This window comes from Berghia stephanieae, chromosome 4 (genome assembly GCF_034508935.2).
Source record: "Berghia stephanieae isolate SIO BIC M18660-M18661 chromosome 4, UCSD_Bste_1.3, whole genome shotgun sequence".
NCBI classification, from domain to species: domain Eukaryota; kingdom Metazoa; phylum Mollusca; class Gastropoda; order Nudibranchia; family Aeolidiidae; genus Berghia; species Berghia stephanieae.
In genome coordinates this window covers 46,925,684-46,946,296 of record NC_088363.1, presented here as the reverse complement: position 1 = coordinate 46,946,296, position 20,613 = coordinate 46,925,684, and the positions used below count along the sequence as shown (strand labels likewise).

The 20,613-nt window shown below is 35.9% G+C and overlaps 1 protein-coding gene across 3 annotated transcripts in view; it reads right to left on the bottom strand.

The window, feature by feature from the left end:
• The window catches only part of LOC144970699 (uncharacterized), a 116,192-nt gene that overhangs the window by 1,613 nt on the left and 93,966 nt on the right, over positions 1–20,613 (bottom strand). For 2 of the 3 annotated variants that reach the window (XM_078910609.1, XM_078910610.1), the window contains exons 7-14: positions 18,880–19,033; positions 17,174–17,227; positions 15,926–16,147; positions 14,204–14,316; positions 12,961–13,647; positions 4,088–4,243; positions 3,067–3,225; positions 505–707 (exon numbers count right to left, since the gene is read on the bottom strand). In XM_078910609.1, the coding sequence (XP_078766735.1) occupies positions 505–707; positions 3,067–3,225; positions 4,088–4,243; positions 12,961–13,647; positions 14,204–14,316; positions 15,926–16,147; positions 17,174–17,227; positions 18,880–19,033 (1,748 nt within the window). The remainder of the gene's footprint in view (positions 1–504; positions 708–3,066; positions 3,226–4,087; positions 4,244–12,960; positions 13,648–14,203; positions 14,317–15,925; positions 16,148–17,173; positions 17,228–18,879; positions 19,034–20,613) is intronic. The other variant, XM_078910612.1, reaches the window with a different exon arrangement.

Genomic DNA, 20,613 nt, shown 5'->3' with positions numbered 1-20,613 from the left:
TAATGACCTTTGTTGTGCAAATGTTATAATTTTTCTAATACCAGATGTAGCTTGTTTTCTCCTTTTAACTAATAGCAGCAAAATGTATGATACTTGTAATGTAGAGCAGAAATAAGCACATCTTTTCGTCTATTACTGTTGTTCAGAATGTCTATATGATCACCCAGTTAACCCCTAACCTTTGACACGTTTCGTCAGTGACGTAAATTATTTCAATGCTTAGATATCAAATTAAAGAGAAAAATCAAACCAGCGCATTAATCTGGTATTTATTGAAATGAACCAGGGGATGAAAATATAATTTAAGATCCAAGTTATAAAATTGGGAAAGAATAAGTTTATGTTTTATTTTTGAGGACAACGAATACATTTTTAGAGCAAAACTTTCAAATAATAATTCTAATCTGGACGTTTTAACAAAGAATTTGTTTTATGGCGTGTTTTCCACATTACACAAAATAAAATACCAAGTGGAAGCGGCAAAGGTCAAAATTTATTATTTACTTCAAAAATTGTGCGTTTAGTTCCCCAGACGCCTGGAATTGGGACAGTTCCTTCAACATGATGGCCAGAGCATTGGGAAACTCAGAGTATACGTAATGCAATTCATCCCTGAGGTCAAGACGTTGCCTGTGGGTGTGAAACGTCTCCAAGATTTCCTTACTCTTCACTGTTTTGTTTACCTGAACGTTCGTCTTGTTTTTGTACTGAAAGTGGAATATATAGATACTTAAATATTATAAGCTATATGTATATCATATATAAACTGGATAAAAACAAGAAATGCCACTGATGCTTCCACACGTCGAGAATTTGATACAACCTTTTAATTCTGCCTCTTCTCTCTCTCTCTCTCTCTCACTCTCTCTCTCTCTCTCTCTCTCTTTCTCTCTCTCTCTCTCTCTCTCTCTCTCTCTCTCTGGTAAACTCATAGCCGGATGCTTACAAAATATGTTAAAAATGCAACTCTATGACGACAGAAAGTCTACAGAAAGTAAATAGTAAGTTGTATTAAATTATACAATTTATAGGATCACTTTTTAGATAGTATGCGCTTGGCTAAGAAGTTCACAACATTGCCATCTGGAAGTATAACGGAGCAATACTCTTCAACAGTCGTAACGTCACTTCCTTCCTTATGACGCATGGTAACTTAGTAACACTGGCTCTAAACTATCGGAACAATGGCGGACGCCCGTATGAAATATTTCTCCGGCGAGCATAAAAGAGTATCGAGAGGAAAAAAAAAAGATAAATTTGATCATGTTTTGACTTTTACACATTCTGATCACAAGACATATGAAAAGTTCTAGCCAGCATGAAGAATAAAAAGTAATGATTTTCTTTGTTTAGAACCAAGATGGCCGCCGTTGCCGGCGACGTGACATCAGACTACTGAATCCTATTCACAAAACTGTGTGTATCCATGAACTTTTGTAGTCTGGTTAATAGAGTTTAGTGATCATCGCTCACAAACGCGTATGGCAAAATATAAAAACAAAGGCTTGAGTGACATCATCTTCGTGCTTATAGTTTCCTTGAGCTCTGCGAACGATGGCTCACTTTCCACTTGTTTTGTGATCGTCGCCTTGTATTGTGATGTAATTTTAGGGACATCAGCTACTGGATTGAATGAATGAAGTTGATGATAGTGTTTAGATCGGCATTTGGGTAATTAGTTCTCACTAAAATCTCTCTTACAGACTAGTGTAAAAGGTTACACGTAGTTTTATGTTAATGTACAATTGATCTGGTGAGCAGAATTCGTATTTTACCGAAACCGAACTGCCTATAGATAGTATGCGCTGTGCTAAGAAGCTCACAACAATGCCATCCGGAAGCATAACGAGCCACCACATAAAAATGTGTGTAACCTTGAACTATATAGTTTGTTAATACAGTTTAGTGAGAATTACTCATAAACGTGGATGGCAACAGTCAATAACAAAACCCTGAGTGAAGTCATCTTCATTCTATTTATACTTTGCAAGTCTGATCACAGAACACAATTATGTGTTTATTTGACACTGTTGAATTGGACAAAACATTTTCCTTTGGTTTGAGAATATTTCTATTGCAACAATGAGCCTATAGCAATCTGGGTTAATATGCTTCAACAGTCATGACGTCACTTCACTCGTAATGACGTATGGTAACTCGGTCACTGGCTCTAAACAATGGCGGATGCCCTTATGAAATATTTCTCCAACGAGCATAAATGTGTATCCAGAGGAGAAAAACGGTATAAATACGATCTTGTTTTGACTTTTATACGTTCTGATCACATGACATGAAAATTTCTAGCCAGCATGAAGAATAAAAAGTACCGATTCATTTTTAACTAAGTTTAGACCATTGTTTATATATAATTATTTTTCTACTTGTATACTTTTCATTATGCCACTATCCGTGTTTAAAATATAAGCTCGAAATTTATGCGGCTATGTGGTCTTGTGTTATAACACTCGCTTTCGGATCGGAAGCTCCTGGGTTCGAGCCTCGCTCGGAGCACTGTTGAGTCCTTGGAAAAGGCTCTTTACTCGTAGTCTCTCTCCGTCTTCATGTGTGAAATGTGTACCTGGCCGTTAACAGCGTTGTCTATGTCGGAAAAATTGTAATATCTATCAGGCGTCATGTTTCGTTCTACATGTGACGTGTTGCTGTTAGTCAGGGAACCTCTGTAAAGCGCTTTGAGCATGTTTTAGTGGCTATTGCGCTTTATAAAAGCTCATTTTAATTTTGATTTAAAGCTTTAAACAAGAAAAATATTTGATATATCTAAACACAATACCAAAGCTTTGGGATGCAATAATACACGGTATGTCCATGTCAACAAAAAAGACTCTCGACTGGTTGCTTGCTAGGTGTCTTATGAAAACACTGATGTCATCATTTTGAGCGCGGAGATAAACCACGATGATGACTCAGACCGTTAAACTATGGATTTATTACACATGACTACGTCGCATAAGAAATGTTAGACAAACGAGTAGGGATGTAATGATAATATAACAAAGGCTTCGGTCCCCCGAGGTATTGGAGAAAGCAGGAAGACAAGTTGTGTACCATATAGTATGTATGTAAGTTGACGTCATCAATTGCCATCGTCCATATTTTAACGGCCAATCCTCCCATTTGAGTCCAGTTATCGTAAGCATCCTGACCTCTTGACCTCACTTCTTGGAAGAACGTTTTGAGTAGATCCTTTGTCCGGCGAATTTCATCCTGAAAGTTTATAATTTTAATTTACTTTCTATGGATGTAAAACTGAAAAGCAGAGAAAAGATACACACACAGGATGACATACAGGAAGGAAAGAGGGATGGAGAGAAAAAGAGGGATGGAAGGAGAGTCAAAGCGGTGACAAAAAGAGAAAGAGAGCTCGACAGACACATATCTCGATAGATAAATAGATAGAAACACACACATAGTCACAGAAACGCATAAACACACACAGAGCGAGAGAAAGAGGGAAAGATAGAGAGAGAGAGAGAGAGAAAGAGAGAGAGAGAGAGATAGAGGGGGGGGGGGGGGGGAACTAAGTGGAGATAGTAAAGTAAAGTTTCAGTATGAAAGAGAGATAGAGAGAGAGAGAGAGAGAGAGAGAGAGAGAGAGAGAGAGAGAGAGAGAGAGAGAGAGAGAGAGAGAGAGAGCCGAGTTAAATGAATACTTTATTCAACCTTAGTTGACTACAGAACTGATACAATTTAGTTCAATGTTCATTATATTGCATTGTATTATACATTGGCACACCTTGAGATGTAATCCGATCTGCATGTACATTTCACGGCAATAATTTGGCATTGGATGGGCACTAATAACTAATAGGGCACCGAATATTTAATTCGATGAAATATAGAACAGAGTCATGAAGATTTGATTTAAGGACTAAAGGGCAGGGGGAAAAGAATGAAAGAACTAAAGCGAGAAAAACAAAACAAACTCAAATGTATAATTCTTTTAAAAATATATAAACACGTAAATAAATAAACTATACATAAATAGATAAGTAAATAAATAAGTAAATAAATAAATAAATAAAAATAGATATAGCGAAAAGGAAAGGGCAATAAAATATTTGTTCACCGTCAAAAATTGTCTGGCGACGTCATTCTTGGACGCCGTTCCGTTGAGAAAATCTTTGACGAGGCGAATTCCTTTCAGGATGTCATTGAACACACCCTTCTTCATGCCGTTATGAGCCTTGGACAAAGTCTGCGCCTGCCGAGAAATGCCGTGGAGCTGAGAGATGAGGAGGAGTGGATGGGAAGGGTTGGGGTGGTGGAGAGCGGAGGAGGAGGAGGTGGAGGGGGTTTGAAAGCAAGACACGACAATGCAAAGATAGTGGAAAAAAGCGGAGAAAAATAAACGAACTACAGGTACTATGAATAAGAAAAATTAATGTTAAATATTCTATAATGTGATACAATGCCTCAATCTGGCTGTAAGATTTCCCAGTGAATTATAAACGGATAATCCCTGATATGAGCGTCGTCTTTGTTATACTTACTCATAGCCTGATATGGACCAAAAAATGACGTCAAATAATAAGGCGACGGACACTAAAAGTTCGTAAATAGTAAGGTGTATTAAGTAGTTCAACCAAAGAAATCATTTCTTTCCCTCGGCACTACGAGGGACAGCTCACTCGGCAAAGTCTACTTTTCGAGCAATAATTAAAAAGCGATGTTCACAAAAAAGTGAAAATTAAGTTGCTTTGTCAGTGTTGCTCAAAGAAACAAATGATTCCATTGGTTGTTACTTTTGAATACAATTGAGAGTTTACGTTTATTGATGGTCGTCGCTTTGTATTGTGACGTAATCGTTCAAGACTTCGCGAAGTCTCAGGTTTAAGAATTTTTGTCTAGATGAGGGTTATCTTAATCTCCAAATGGCCAAAATATTAAATACGTGTTTTTTAAAAGAGTACGGCGTTATATATATATATATATATATATATATATATATATATATATATATATATATATGTGTGTGTATGTGTGTGTGTGTGTGTGTGTGTGTGTGTGTGTGTGTGTGTTTAATTATATTTCGATGGTCGGCGGAACAAATCTCTGAAGTCCCCATTTTCACTATCGGCGGATCAAAACTCTGAGGTCTACATACGAGCTTTGCGCACGATGTTTTATTTAATTTTGGGCGGATCAGACCTCTGATGACATCCGGAGGTCTGATCCTCACAAAATGAAATAAAACACTGCCTGCAAAGCTCGTATGTTGACTTCAGAGTTTTGATCGGCCGATCGTGCAAATCGAGACTTCAAAGACTCTGAACATCAATTTGCATGTTGCTCCGAATTGATACCAGATTGAGGCAATGAGGCACAGATTTAATAGAAACGTTAAAATCTAAAGCATGCTCAAATCGATGAATATTTCACGGACGAATTTTTTCAGGCCAAAATTTTAAATACGTGCTTTTATCCCAAATATTCGTCGGTATATATGTGTACTCAAGGGACAGTTTGGGTCTATTCAAAATAATTACCTATATTGGACGGTTTAAATGATTCTGTATCGTCACTATAGGTTAAAAAAAGACAACAGTTTTGGTGAAAAAAAACAAACTTTCTGTGCTGATACTCGTTTTGCGTCCTGATTTGAGGGTCTGGCATAAAAAAGATAGACAATCTTGTGGCAATATTTCCTCAAAAAACTAGTGAACGAAAATCCTTCATGTTCTTCCCTCTTATCAACATATTGTGACACCATAGAGAGTTTACAGCTTCAGCATATGGGATTTTACTAGAACGTTACAAAGTTGCGAATGAAAATTTTATGAGAAAATTGAAGTTTAAAATTTATAATTTGGATTAGATATGTGTAAAAATAACTATACTCTATCATATAAATATCTCTCTGGTGACATCTCTGTGATAACTGTGATAATTTTCAGACAATTTCATAGAGCAGATTCTGAGTAATATTTGACACAGTATCTCATACCCCTAGAAAAATGGCAATATTGAGAAAATAGCAAAATAGGTTTCACACTTTTCTTACTTCTATACTCATTTAGTTCGTGTTTTTCGTGCCTTTAATAATATTATTTTTAAGATAATAAAATATAGTTTTCCATGCAAACATCAAAATCAAGTTTTGGAACGATTTTATTTGACCCAAACTACCCCTTATTTACGTTGGTCCACAGTAATACCAGAATGAGGCGATGCGGCACAAATTAAATAGAAAAGTTAAAATCTAAACCATGCTTTCATCAGATGGTATCCAGTGTTTTAGAATTTAGAGTACTACAATAAAAGAAAATTTAATAAATTAATTGTCGAGAGTAAAAAAGTAAAACTAAAAAATAAAAATAAAGAAACGAAAAGAAAATACATTATTAAAGATTGGTAACGTATTTTTAAGTAATATATTAAAAATTCGCAAAGAGAGAGAGAGAGAGAGAGAGAGAGAGAGAGAGAGAGAGAGAGAGAGAGAGAGGGAGGGAGAGAAAGAGAGAGATATATAGATAGATAGATAGATAGATAGATAGAGAGAGAGAGAGAGAGAGAGAGAGAGAGAGAGAGAGAGAGAGAGAGAGAGAGAGAGCATTGTATTTTCTTTTCTTTCTTTCTGATATTAAGAATGATAAAGATGCATCCTGCATTTACCTTGTTATTTCTTTAAGTTTTTAGGTAACTGTTCTTGTGTTAATTCATCATAAACAATAGAAAAGTGAAGATTGAACTTCTTATTATTCACATCAAAGCGGTATTATATTGGGGAGGACCCAATACTAAAATTGATTTTAAAGATCTTAAGTTATCCAGTTCACCGTCGTACTCTGGAAAAACATGTATTTAAAAATTTGGCCAAAATTTCCTCACTCAAATATTGATCGATTTAAATGACTCTCATCCTGGCAAAAACTCTCAAACCTGGGACTTTAAAGAACGACGTCCCGAAGACCCAGGTTTTTTTTATTCTTCCAAAGATGAGGGTAATTTTAATCGATTGATATTTGAAGCACGAGTTTTCTGGCCAAAAATCAAAATACTTTTTGTTTGTTTGTTTTTGTTGTTGTTTTTTTAAAAATTTGTTATCTTTTTCAAAGTACGGCATTATTGTAAAATAGCAATTCAAAAAATCACCATTTTAGGATAAAGCAAAAACAATTATATTGAAAGATTAGTTTTTTAAAATGACATATTAAAAGTTTTAGTAAAAAATAGAGAATAAAAACAATCCAAAGAAAACATTGTCCTTATTGACTTTCAGGGGTTTGCATCTCATCGTCCTTTATAAGTTCTATCTACAGATCTTTCGAGAGTTTTTTATTTGGAATGTTGTGTATATTTGACTAGTCACTTTAACATGTAGCCACTTACTGGGTGGGTAGAGATTTTAAATCTTTCTTTAATCTTCTTCCTCATTAACTTTGGGTTATTTGTATTGCAAATAAGTGTGTCACACGCTGACGAAACTGAATGCCTTTTGTTGCATAAAAGTTTCCTGGCACAAAAAGCACTTGTGAAAAATTGCATAAAATAGTAGATAACAATGAGTGTATATTCATATTGTTTTTATACCACGTGTTATCTTTAAAATTTCAATTGATGAGAGTTGTTCTTGCACAAAATTGTCTACAGCGTGCTTGTCGAATGGTAAAAATCGATTTTCCAAAGTGTTTTAATATAGACGATAAATTCAAGATAGAAAATAGGAATAGTTAATGGAGATTGGATTGCTCTGGTTTTGTCCTATCCTCCGAGATATGGCAAACCTAGAACACAATAATATAATTTCCCACGATGCTTTTTATCCAATCAGAATCTGCCATTAATTGTAAAGGATAGCATTTCGCGTATTAACCCAGATTACTTACTTTTATCCAATCAGAGCCATTTATTTACTTCAAGAATATTTATAGATCGTCGAATTTCATTTTGACATGTTGATTTTGATAAAAACATAGCCCAGCGGAACGAATCATAAGTCGTATTCATAGATTTTTATAGTATAGCATTCGCCTTATGAGCTCTACTTCACACTTAAATAAGGCCTTTATTATTTTCCTAAAATAGTCACTTAGAATAACCTGAATTAAGATGTCTTTTAACTTGTCAAACATTCTTAAACCCAGGATCTCTTTAAACACATACACAAACATACATACACACACACACACACACACACACTCACACATCTAGAACAAATACTAAATTGTCAGAAAATGTAAATTTTAAAAAAAGGTATTGAAAAAAAATGTGTCAAACAACAACTTAAAAGAAGAGAAAAAATGCTTAACACGGGCCAACAACAAAAAGAAATTGTTGTATGTGTGTGTGCTGTGAACTTGTTAATGGGTTACAAATTCTTGCTTGAATGAAAAAGTAGCCAAATAAGAAATGTAAGCAAAATGCACAATGGTTAGAATAGATGCTGACACTAAAATTGTAAAAAAAGGGCATGAATGAGGTATTGAAACGCAGGGTGTCCATAAAATCTGGGTACATAGTCGCTCTTCAAAAACAATTTTATTTAATTAGGATTTTAATTAATAGTACTTTCGGAACGATGAAGATGAAGACAGACGAAAATGTGACCGGATAACATGAAGGAATGGACATGATTGACGTTGTATGAGGTGATAGAGTAGGCGAATGACCAAGATGTGTCACGCCGGATAGTGTAGGCTGTATCCTAAGGTCGCCCCGAAAACTATCTCGCCATGAAAATGGATGGGTGAGTGAGTGAGGGATTTTCGCAACACGTGGCCTCGTCTTAAGTGAAGAAACGTATTTTTACAGCCAAATCTCCACAACAGCACTTGCACCATTAGATTATTCGTTTTGCCAGTCACCAAATTTTTTTTTAAAATCATGGATGCCTGTTTCCACATAATAATATATCGTCATGGGCAATTTAAATTTTCATCAAAAAATAATCCATAACTGTCAACACGCAAAACCCACTCCCTGACATACACAATCAAAGATCAAACATAATATAGGCAGTTATTTTTCACGAACCACAAAGAAATGAAACAATCTTCCAGAATAGATAATGACAGCAACAAACCATGAACAATTCCTGGTCATACTGAGCGCATACAATATTATTACGAAACGCATGATGGCGTTGGCTGGCCTATTTACGTACGTCAAACATCTAGAGCTTGAATGAATATAAACAATTAGATGTTAAATACTACATGTACCAAAGTTTGTGACACCCTGTGGAATGTTGCGTAAACATTAAAAGACAACCCCCCCCCCCAAAAAAAAAAACACAAAAAAAAAACAACCATCTTAGAAAAGAGACGAGCTGATTGACGGACATCATCCTCATATAATATTATACGCATCTAGAACAATTATTCTACCCCTTTCTACATAAACAGTAACGCGCAATGATATCAAGTTAGCAAAAATAATGTGTGATGTCCGATAATCACAAACGTTGAAATTCACTAAAAATTATATATTTCTAAAAAAAATCATTTTAGTGTTTTTGAACATATCTTTTATTCAAATATGATGAAATCGGAATTGATTGAGGGGTAGAATAAAAGATTTAATACATTCTTGCGTTTTGAAATTCGAACTTTCTTCCAAACAAGTGCTTACAAGCTCGTGCAGCGATTGGGAACACGTCCGGAATTCCAAATAGCAAGAGTGTAAGGATCGTATACTAAAATGCCAGAAGCTATAAACTTTTTTTAAAAGGTACGAAACAAAAATAATAAATATAACAACTTAAAAGGAGAACAAAATTCCGAATACGGATTTTCCGGGCTCTTCGGTCAAGAAGAATTGATAAAACAAAACATTCTTCATTTCAAAATAAAATTATTGTAGAAAAATATATGAATCTAAGGAAAAACGGGTTGATTGGGTGGAAATCATGCTGTAATACTGTTGTCGTTTTTTAAAAGAACATAACATGTGCTATTTGACTCACATTGCATATACCTACTGTGTTTTTAAAAACAAGGGCAGGGTTTATACATCTAGAGAAAATACTAAACTTTCAGAAACTGTATAGGGTATTGATAAAAAATGAATCAAATAACAGCATAAAAGAAGAGAAAAAATGCTTAACGTTCTGGAACTTTCTGGGATCAAAACTAATCTTCAGCCAACAACAACAACAACAACAACAACAACACCTCCTTCCCCCCTCCCCCCGAAATTCTTTATGTTAGATCCTGATAGACGGGAATAAAGGCTCATGCATGTCCAGTCTGGGTAGACGATGGCGGTAGGTTCTAGCCATTTTTTTAACCATCCTCTATAATGACTCGTCGTGCATATAGCAGAATTTATCCAGTTAATCTGGAGGTTGCGTGGTGAATATTTACCGTGTTTTTAAAAAAAGTATTTCTGTTGCTGGCTGAAGAATCGTTTTGATCCCGAAAAGTTCCGTGTTAGGTATTTTGGTTCATTTTTTAAAGCAGTGATATTCATACACATATATAATTTGATTAATGGAGCGTTAATTTAGATTTAAAGATATTATTTTTAAAGATCTAAAAAAAAATATTAGATAAAAATCAGTGTTGCTAAAGGGATCATGGATATTTTTACTATTAAATGATAATGATGTAAGAATGGATTAGACATAATAACTAATATAATAGTATTGTTAAATAAATTATAATCAAATTACCTCCTGTCCATCAAAATAATGACAAATACAAACATGAGGGGAAAATGAAAGATCGAACACTTCGTGTACAAAATCCTTCCTCAGCAAAAGCGAGAAAAAATACAATTTAATAAATAAATAGATAAATAAATATGAACAGTTTACAGGGCATTTCTCACGGATAAAGCATGCTCAATGCGCTTCACGTTTCATTTATTCCTCCATCAGGCTATATGAAACCATATTTCCATTTGATATAGTACCAGTCGCCTGTCAAGCACACTATTTGCACGATCACTCTTACAATATCCGCCATTGCTTGTAGCCAGGTATTCATTCACACCTGAGTCGAGTGGGATGATTTTTTGTAAAGTGCCTTACTTCAGGACACTACGTCTGAACCAGAAAGTTTCCATTACTGTCACCCATCCGTCTATTTATCACGCTCAAAATTACTTGGCATAGCTTTATAGGCATTTGACTTTAAATAAATGCTGGTTCTAAGACCTCAGTTTAATTTTGTTGGGCGAAGATTGAGATATTTTACTTTAGAATTAATTCATAAAATTGTGAAAAAAAAATCCTAGAGATTTACGAAGCACAGTAGTAACCACAAAAGTACCCAGAACGCTTCACTTACGATGTAGAGCTAGATATTGTGACTGTGAGCGTTGTTACTTTAAAAAAAAATCTTGTCAGAGACAATGCTGTAACCGGTCAGGTATTTCTTTCCCACCTGAGTGCAATGAGAGAATGTGAGTAAAGTGCTTTTGCCGGGGATTCAAATTTTATTTTGCGAAGCCCTGAGTGGTACTCGCACCAGGGACCGACCACAAAGCCGCACACACATGTGCTATATGCCTAAAAGTGATCGTAAATCAAAATTTATCAGAAATATGAAAATATTTTTGTCAAACAATGTCCATATTACGAGCTATAAAATCAATGTTCATCGTCTAAATCACCCAGATAAAATATTGTTTTGAGAAATTGAGTCACATTAAAAACACATTGCCAGAAAATTTGTATTTAAAATCTCGACAGATAAAAATGACATTCAAATTATTAAAAAGTTTCAAAATTAGAACGTGAAAATTCGAAAACTATCAAATGTAAGATGTGAAAAGTCTCAAATTTAAGACGTCAAATGGTTCAAACCTAAGACGCCAAATTTCTCAACTTTAAAACGTCAACCGTCTCAATTTTGCGACGTGAAGAGTGTCAAATTTAAGAGGTCAAAAGTCTCAACATTAATACGGCAAAAGCTTACACTTAACACATTAAATGTCTCAAACATGAGATGTCAAAAGTTTCAAACTTAAAACGACTAAAATATCAAATTTAAGATATCAAAAGTCTCAAACTTACGACGTCGAATGTCTCTCAACAAAGACGCTGGAAGTCTCAAACTTAAGACGTCAAAAATCTCAAACTTCAGATGCTCAATCCAAAGTCGTCAAAAAGACCCAGACTTTTTAAGGCAGTGTCAGGTTCGAGAATTTGTAAGAACTTGAGGCTCATTTTATCGGTCGATACCAGGCATAAAAGTTTTCTGGCCGAATTTAATGTTATTTGTATAACAAATCTATAATACAATAGTCTACAAATGGTCAACAAAAAGACCACACAGTCTATAACACAATATATAGATAGTTCAAAGATGACGTCACTCAGGCCTTTGTTATTGTTTTTGCCATCCGCGTTTGTGAGTTGTATTAACCAGACTATAAAAGTTCATGGTTACACAGAATTTGTGTGTTGGTCCGTTATACTTCCGGATGGCAATGTTGTGAACTCCTTGGCTGAGCGCATTCTATCTATATTATAATGCTTACGTAAACTGACTGATAACATCAGGTTTACTCTTTGCATAAAATACTTTTTGAATATAGAACAATATTATTCATACATGAATTTCGTTTTTCTTTTTAAATACAGGGTTGTAATTGTTGTATGGCTTGAAAAGTTTGATTAATTGGCACAGTTGTAGCCCTTTGGTCTGTTTTTTTTTACGCTGGATGCAGTATTTTTAAAATAATATTAATTGAAAAGACAAGAATTTGGAATAAAAACAAAAAATATGCCATCCAAGTTTATTTAAATACGCGAGTATTATATATATATATATATATATATATATATAATATATATATATATATATATATATATGTATATATATATATATATATATATATAATGTGTGTGTGTGTGTGTGTGTGTGCGTACATGTGTGTGGCTGTGTGTATGCGGGTGTGTACAGTGCATATTCTTTATCAAATCCTTTAATCATTTTAGCAGAATGTGTGACACATTGGTATGATTCTCAAAAAATATTGGAAAATAATTACCTGCATGGATATTTTAGTGACCGCCGTATCAAAATGTCGCTTGTACCTCAACACATCATCGGATCTTTTCTTCAAGATGGCCTCTATTTTCTCCGGAAGCCCAACTAAGAACTCACCACTTCTTTGATTAAATTGACGACTACGCTGAAGGTATTTGACCCCGTTCGTAAACATGGCAGTCTTATTGTAAAACCCCGTTGTGTACGTCTTGTTTGCTAGGTCTTTATATATGTCCAAATGGACCATTATTTTCTTCAGAGCAACAGACAACTTGTGGATACTTTTCTTACTTTTACTGCCATTCAATACGCGTTCAAACAAAGGGATTGGAACGACATAGGCGTTGTCGCTTGTAGGAATTCGTGGGAATTTGTACGAGAATATTGGAGTCCCCGTTTTCAAGGCATCCAAAAATTCTGTGTAGTTTTGGTACGCTCTCTTGCAGATGTCAATTCTAGCATCTAGTTGTCGGACTACATCCAGGAAAACGACGTGTTTTGCCACCTCGTACTGATCAAAGTTTCCGGCAAGTTGTTGGATTCTAGACTCGACTTTGAAGAGAAATTCTTGCATTCCGAAAGCCACGTTGGAAAAGGTCCGCTCTTTCATGGCGTCTCGAGCTCGCATGAAGTTTTTCTCAACGACAAATTCTTGATATTTGAAAAGACGGCTGGTCTCATTGTATATCTGTAAGGTGGGTGGGGGCGGGGGGTGAGGAGTGAGTGAAAACAGAAACTGTGACTAAATGCAAATTTTGAGCTAAATGTTACGAGAAGAAAAAAGATATTAATGTTTTTTTGGAATTAGTTGTGAGAACTTGGTGCAAGATCTAGTCCTTGTCATTGCATGTAATTTAGACATTCACAGATTATATAGACCATAAACAATGAGATAAATATAAACTTGTATCAGAAAAAGTAAATATTAATAACATCACATGTTGCAATAGTGAAAATCATTTTCTTTCCTTCTGAATTCTCAAGGAAAAGTGATTTTTTTCAGTTATCCCGAAATTGCGTGATAACTTGGCTAACATGCTCAATCAGCAATGATAAACAGATAGTAGGTCTGTTAGATCCGGGGGAAAGATAACTCTGCGATAGACCCTCATCTTATCCAAATGGTAGTAGCCATCAGTTGTGACTATCCGTTTGATGATAAAGAAACCGGGATAAAGTCCGGAACCATGAGCCATATTATTTTGGCTCTGAGTGACTACTTCACAAACGGATAAAAGACCTACCTTGTTAATATCGTAACTAACGTTCTCCAATGCTTCACGTTGCTCTAGAAGTTTCCTTTCTATCTCAGACATGATCAAATCTTGAACCACGTTCACCGAATTTTCAAGCTCATCTGGCAGATTGTACAGATGGACAATTAACTGTAAGTATTTATATAGGGGAATATTAACCACATGTGCTCAAAATGGGCCTAAAGCTAAATAGAAAATAATATATAATAATCATAATATATGAGAATATATGAAAATAATCTCCTAATGGAGGGAACATAAATACGCCCCTTGTCCTTTAAACTTGAAATTGAGCTTTTATATAGCGCAATATCCACTAAACGTGCTCAAAGCGCATTACAAGGGGTCCCTGACCAACAGCATCACTTAACATGTAGGACAAGCCTGTTAGGCAATATTACAATTTTTTTTCCGACAGAGAAAACATGTTACCGGTACTCATTTTACACCTGAGAACGGTGAGAGAATGTTAGTACAGAGCCTTTTCCAAGGACTCAACTATTCGCCGAGCAAGGCTCGAAACCAGGACCTTCCAATCCGAAAGTTTAATCCCCCAGATCAATCGAACCAAAACACAAGACGATGTGTAATCTGACATGTATATAGTTTGACGCTGCACACAAACCTAAAAATGACGTCAAACGATAAGTCCTAGTGGGCCCAAGCATGGCCATCGTTAACTTAGAGTCTGACACTAGAACCCTCTAAGACTTATAGTTTGACGTCATATTTAGATTTGCGTCGCGCCTGGTGAGTTGTCGTTAATAGAGCTCAAGAAAACAAGTGATTCCATTGATTGAACTATTGAATACAACTCACGATTTGTTTTCTTTTGTGGCCAAAGACCTGTCTTTTGACGTCATTTTTGGTCAGTGTCCGGCTATAAGTTTACAATGGCTACGGTCTTAGTGTTAACAGCATTGTCTCTGTCGGAACAAATTGTAATATCGCTTGACCGGCGTCACGTCTCGTTCTACATGTTACACATTGCTGTTGGTCAGTGACCCCGGTAAAGCGCTCTGAGCACATTCAGCGGATATAGCGCGATATATATAAAAAAGTTCAAATGCTCAAGCTTAAAAACACTTATCCATATCAATGACAGGATTTTGGCAATGACATTACAGGAAAAATGAAAATTACCCCCCCCCCCAATAAACTGGTAGAGAGGAAATTTAAACTAATTGGTCTAATGAACGAGGGCATGCCGTTTTTCAGCTCGAAGTCTAACAAAAGACAGCCCAAAAGACTTGAGCATTTATATAGAGCAATAGAGCGGGACTCGAACCCAGGTCATACCAATTGGAAGGCGAGTGTCCTAGCACAAGATCACAAAGCCGCGAGAAGAGAATGAAGAGCCAGAGACTAATAAATCTGGCAGCATGTCGGAGTTGTTGTATCAATTTGGTTCATAGTTTGATTCCCGACCCCGCAAAAGTTTTGATTATTTTTGTTTTCTGGTAGTTTTCTGCTCACTTGATTTCATGTTAATGAAATCATAGCGTTATCTCGCTTAAAAACACTTATCCACATCAATGACAAGATTTTGGCAATGACATTACAGGAAAAATGAAAATTAACCCCCCCCCTCCCCTCCAACAAACTGGTAGAGAGGAATTTTAAACTCACTGGTCATATGAAAAATTTCACCCCCCTCCCACCACCACCCAATCCCCCAACAAACTGGGTAGAGGGGGAATTTAAACTCACTGGTCATATGAATGAGGACTTGTCGTTTTTCAGGTCTAAGTCTGTGCGTGACGTCACGAGCTGCGTGATACTTGGCCTTCAGTTTACTCTGATTAGTCATAGCCAGAAACCGCCCAATGACGACAGGAGAGGACGTGGCGTAGGACACCGTAGGTTCAAACACGTCAAAGTTACAAGGGACGGGACACGAACAGCTTGACTTTTCCTTTTGACGGAGTTTGTCTGGGAAAAAGGAAAAGAGATAGCAATTCATATATCTAATAAATTTCATAATACAAAAGAAAACAAACAAACAAAACAAAAAAAAAAAACCCAAAGAAAACCCCAAAAACTTAAAGTATTTATATAGTGCAATATCCAATAAACTTGCTCAAAGCGCTTTACATGGGGTTCCTAGTTCACAGCAGCACTTGTAGGACGAGACATGACGCCCGTCAGGCGAGATTATTATTTTTTCCCCCGACAGAGACAAAGCTGTCACCGCCCAGGTACTCATTCTACTCCTTGATAGGGTGAGAGGGTGTGAATAAAGGTATTTTCCGGCCTCAACAACGCGCCACTTAGAGTGGGGCGTGGACCCAGGACCTTCCAATCCGAAGGCGAGTGTCCTACCACAGGACGGCATAGACGCATAAATTAGGTGAAAAGAGAGGTGCCACAGGGTAATAAATCTGCCAGCCAGTCGGAGTTGCTGTATCAGTTCGGTTCGTAGTTCGATTCCCGTCTCTGCAAAACTTTTTAATCATCTTTTTTTTCTGGCACTTTTCTACTCTACTTGTCTATTCATGCTAATATGTATTGCCTGATTATAGGCCTAGTTTAACATTGTTGTAATGGACAATAGTTTGTGTCATTTAAAAAAATCCACAACAACAATGAGCCCAAAAATTATTGGGTTATCAGACTTGTGAATAAGTGCACCTCGGTTAGCTGGGTCTATTAAATTTCATGGAAAGTAGGTGATATTATATTCGCGTCCTATTCAAAGAGTAGAAAACACGTTTTCTCTCAACACACTCTCTACAATGAAAAAAACTATAGTAACATTAGTATTGTTGTTGTTACTGATTATTATGATGACGATGATAGTGATGATGACAACGATTATGTTGATATAGATGATAATGATGATCATGATGCTGATCCTGATGAAGGTATTTAAAAGGTAAAAAACAATGATAATGAGGGGAATTTTGTTAGCCACAACTAGCTATTATGAACCCATTTACTAAAAATTAAGGGACTTACCTAAATTAGCTTTGTAACAAGAAAAATATTGGTGCAGTGTGCAGACAGGGGTACCTGAGGAGAGAAGGTAAAATGTTGGTACACAAAGCTATGTGGAAAACGAACAATCAATCGTTTTTATATTGTGTATATATTGATATAAAAATGGAGACAGGTAATTCGTTTCAACAGATAAACTATCCAAAAAGAAGAAACAATGATTATATTCAATGATTATATTCTTTTAATATTGTAAAAACTCTGAATATCATGAATTCAGTTACATCAGCTGACATATTATTTGAATTCTATAATTCTTTAGATAATGCAGAAAAAGCCAAATCAGATGGATTGGACATTCCATAACTGAAACGATAACAAAATCATTGTAAAACTGCAACAAAAATTCGCTAACCAATGTGTTCATGAATACTAGAATATATTTCCGAAAAAAGAGATTTCTAAATATGTCTTATCAAACTCAGATTTATCTTTCTTATTAGGCACATGAAACGTTCTATTTAATTATTCAATATCTTCAAAATTGAAGGGGTTAGTACTATACAGTGGCCAACTTCACTCTGGCCGCTTCTCGAGGCGACTGACCAAAGTGATGACGCCAGTGATCTAGAAAGTCAAGTTGATGAATCGGGTGATATTTCTTCTTTGCAAGTAAAGGATTTCAGGTGTGGTTTGTTGAGCTACAGTATATAAAAAAACGCAAAAAAACAAAACAAACAAAAATCCACCTCACAATTGATGCTGACTCGATTTGAGCCCAATTTCAACTTTGGCATGATATGGAATTAACCCCTTCAATTATGAAAGTCACCATTTGTGGAAAGGATACTTTTTCCCTTGGCCATATTTTCTTTATAACCCTTTCATTCTTTTAGTCTATTGATGATTTGTAATAGTTTGAGTGTAACTCTCCTGACCAGCTTTCTGTGCCTGTGTCCTGGTGGAAGTTTCAAAACTGTTCCAGACTAGACACAATTTCGCTTGCGCTGCAACCCCAACAATTCAAGATCAGATTTGTGGTTTTACCCTTTCCGTACCAGCCATAGGAAACTCGTCACATTCGTTACGAGAAAAACCAATAATTTCTCATCCTGAATTCAATTTTTCATCACAAAATTTAAATAATTTTTTTGTTATCGTTATAAAATCTTGAATCTGTTGTTAGGGCTCAATTTGCTTAATAATATTATGTTTAGAATGTAATTGTTGCTTTCCCGTTTAAGTGAGACAAATCTATTTTTGTGTGTATTGGAAAAATTCTGAAAATGGCCGGTAAGAAGAGGGTTAAATGTGTGACACTGGCCTTCAAAACGGTAGGTCCTTCTTCTGGTCCCACTATCAAAGTTAAGTCCTTTGAAAAGGCTCTTTACTCACATCACCTCAAAGCACTTCAAGTGTAAAATGTGGACTCGGACGGCAACAAACGTAGTCTCAGTCCAAAACGATGTTCTAAGTGCCTTACAGATGTCCTGTCTCATTTAAAATGTTAACTATTGCTGTTGACTCATGCAAACACATTTTGTAAATATTGCCTTCTATACAAGCTCATATTATTTTAATATTCATTCCTTTTTAGATCTATTACATTTTGACCATCAGAATATCATTCGTTTTATGTTTTGAAAAGACCGTTTAGTGTTACAAACACCATAAAACTTCTAGAAACAAACAAAATCAAGCAACATTCTCCAGCAGTTTAAACCTACCATCGACATCGGGCATGTGATAAAGACGACATCCACATTCATCCTTCAAGAGAGCGGCTTTACATTCCACCAAACACGTCTCTGCTGTATACGCTTGGGAATGCCTGGGCTTTGGCGAATTGCACAATCCGTGAGGTTTTGGTAAATTTTTGATCTGCAATGGGTTGGTGGTCGGGGGGGGGGGTGTTGGAGAGATATGAATTGATAAACGACAATAAATTGCGATTGCATATTCAGTGGACGGGGCATTATAATTCATTATACTATAAGTACCTTAATGATCAAGCACCATTGTATATTACTGAATTTTTAGAAACTTATAAGCCAACGAGGAGTCTACGTTCTGCACTAGATTCTACAAAATTAATTGTTACAAATAAATATAAATATAAATTTTACGGCGGCAGATCGTTCAGTCACGTCGGACCTTCCATCTGGTACTCTCTTCCTAAAAGAATAAGAGAAGCGCAGTCCTTATCAATATTTAAATCAAAGTTAAAACACCATCTCTTTGTTAAAACACATCTTGATTAATGCATCTTTGTAATTTGACCCCAATATGAATGTTAATTTAGTTTATGTTATTATATCATTATTTTATATTATTTCCGTATTTGACATAGCATGTGGATTTATTATAACATATCTTGTATTAATGACTTTATGTTTAGTTATTACATTGTTGTATAATGATAATATTATGTTGATGTAGTTTGTATAATGTTTCATTTGTATAATAATGTCACTGTATTATTGTTTCGCGCATTGAGCATCACCCAGTGATGAAAATGCGCGTTATAAATGTCATGTATTATTATTATTATTATTATAATTCAAGTGGTTTTGACTTTGACAAAAACCGTAAAATAATTCTCATTATTTCAGAACTACTAATTTTTAGATGTAAATTAATTATGAGACGACTTGTCATTTCAGGACAGCGTCAGGCACACCGTGACTCAGCAGTATGGTCTTTGCTTCGTATCCGAAATGTACCAAGTTGATTACCCACCGTGCGATGGTGCTTGAGAAAGTCACCTTGGGCCTAGCTCACATGGGGTTATGGCAATCTAAAGACTATAAAGACCAATTCCCCGTGGGGTTGAATGAAGAGAATTTCATGCGAGTAATCGTTTCAAAAAGGTATTAAGCCGTGTTATACTTGATACTCAGCGGCTCAGTGGTATGGTGTTTCGTCTTGTCACAAAGATCAAGCAATGCTAAGCGTGTTAAGTGACTGGTTGGTGATTGTAACCGTGGAAAATTCTGATCTCGGCGTCCATGAATATCTCATTTTAATCCGGTGTGAATGAGAACCTATCTTTGGGCAATGGCAGATATTATAACAGTGTTGGTACAAAAAGAACGCCTAACAGGCGACTGATAGTGTTTGAAATGGAAATGTAACTCCAAATGTTCATTTGGGAGAATAAAATGTTTTGAAGCGTTTTAAAGCATGGTACTTCCGTGGAAATTCGCTACATATTTTATGCTTAAAACTGACTCGTAAGCTTAACTGACAGCCTTTGAGTTTTGATATAGATATAATGACGTGGGGAGACCACCAAGATCAATAGTAACTGCCCTGAACCGGGACCTCTTTGCATATCAGAGGTTTCTGGATTCGGATTGGGCCGAATTAGTCCCTGGGGAACTGGGAGATACTGCAGTGTCCTCCGTGCTGGGGTCACAGCGGGATCTTGACGGCATCGGGGCTCTGGCCCGGGACCGTGA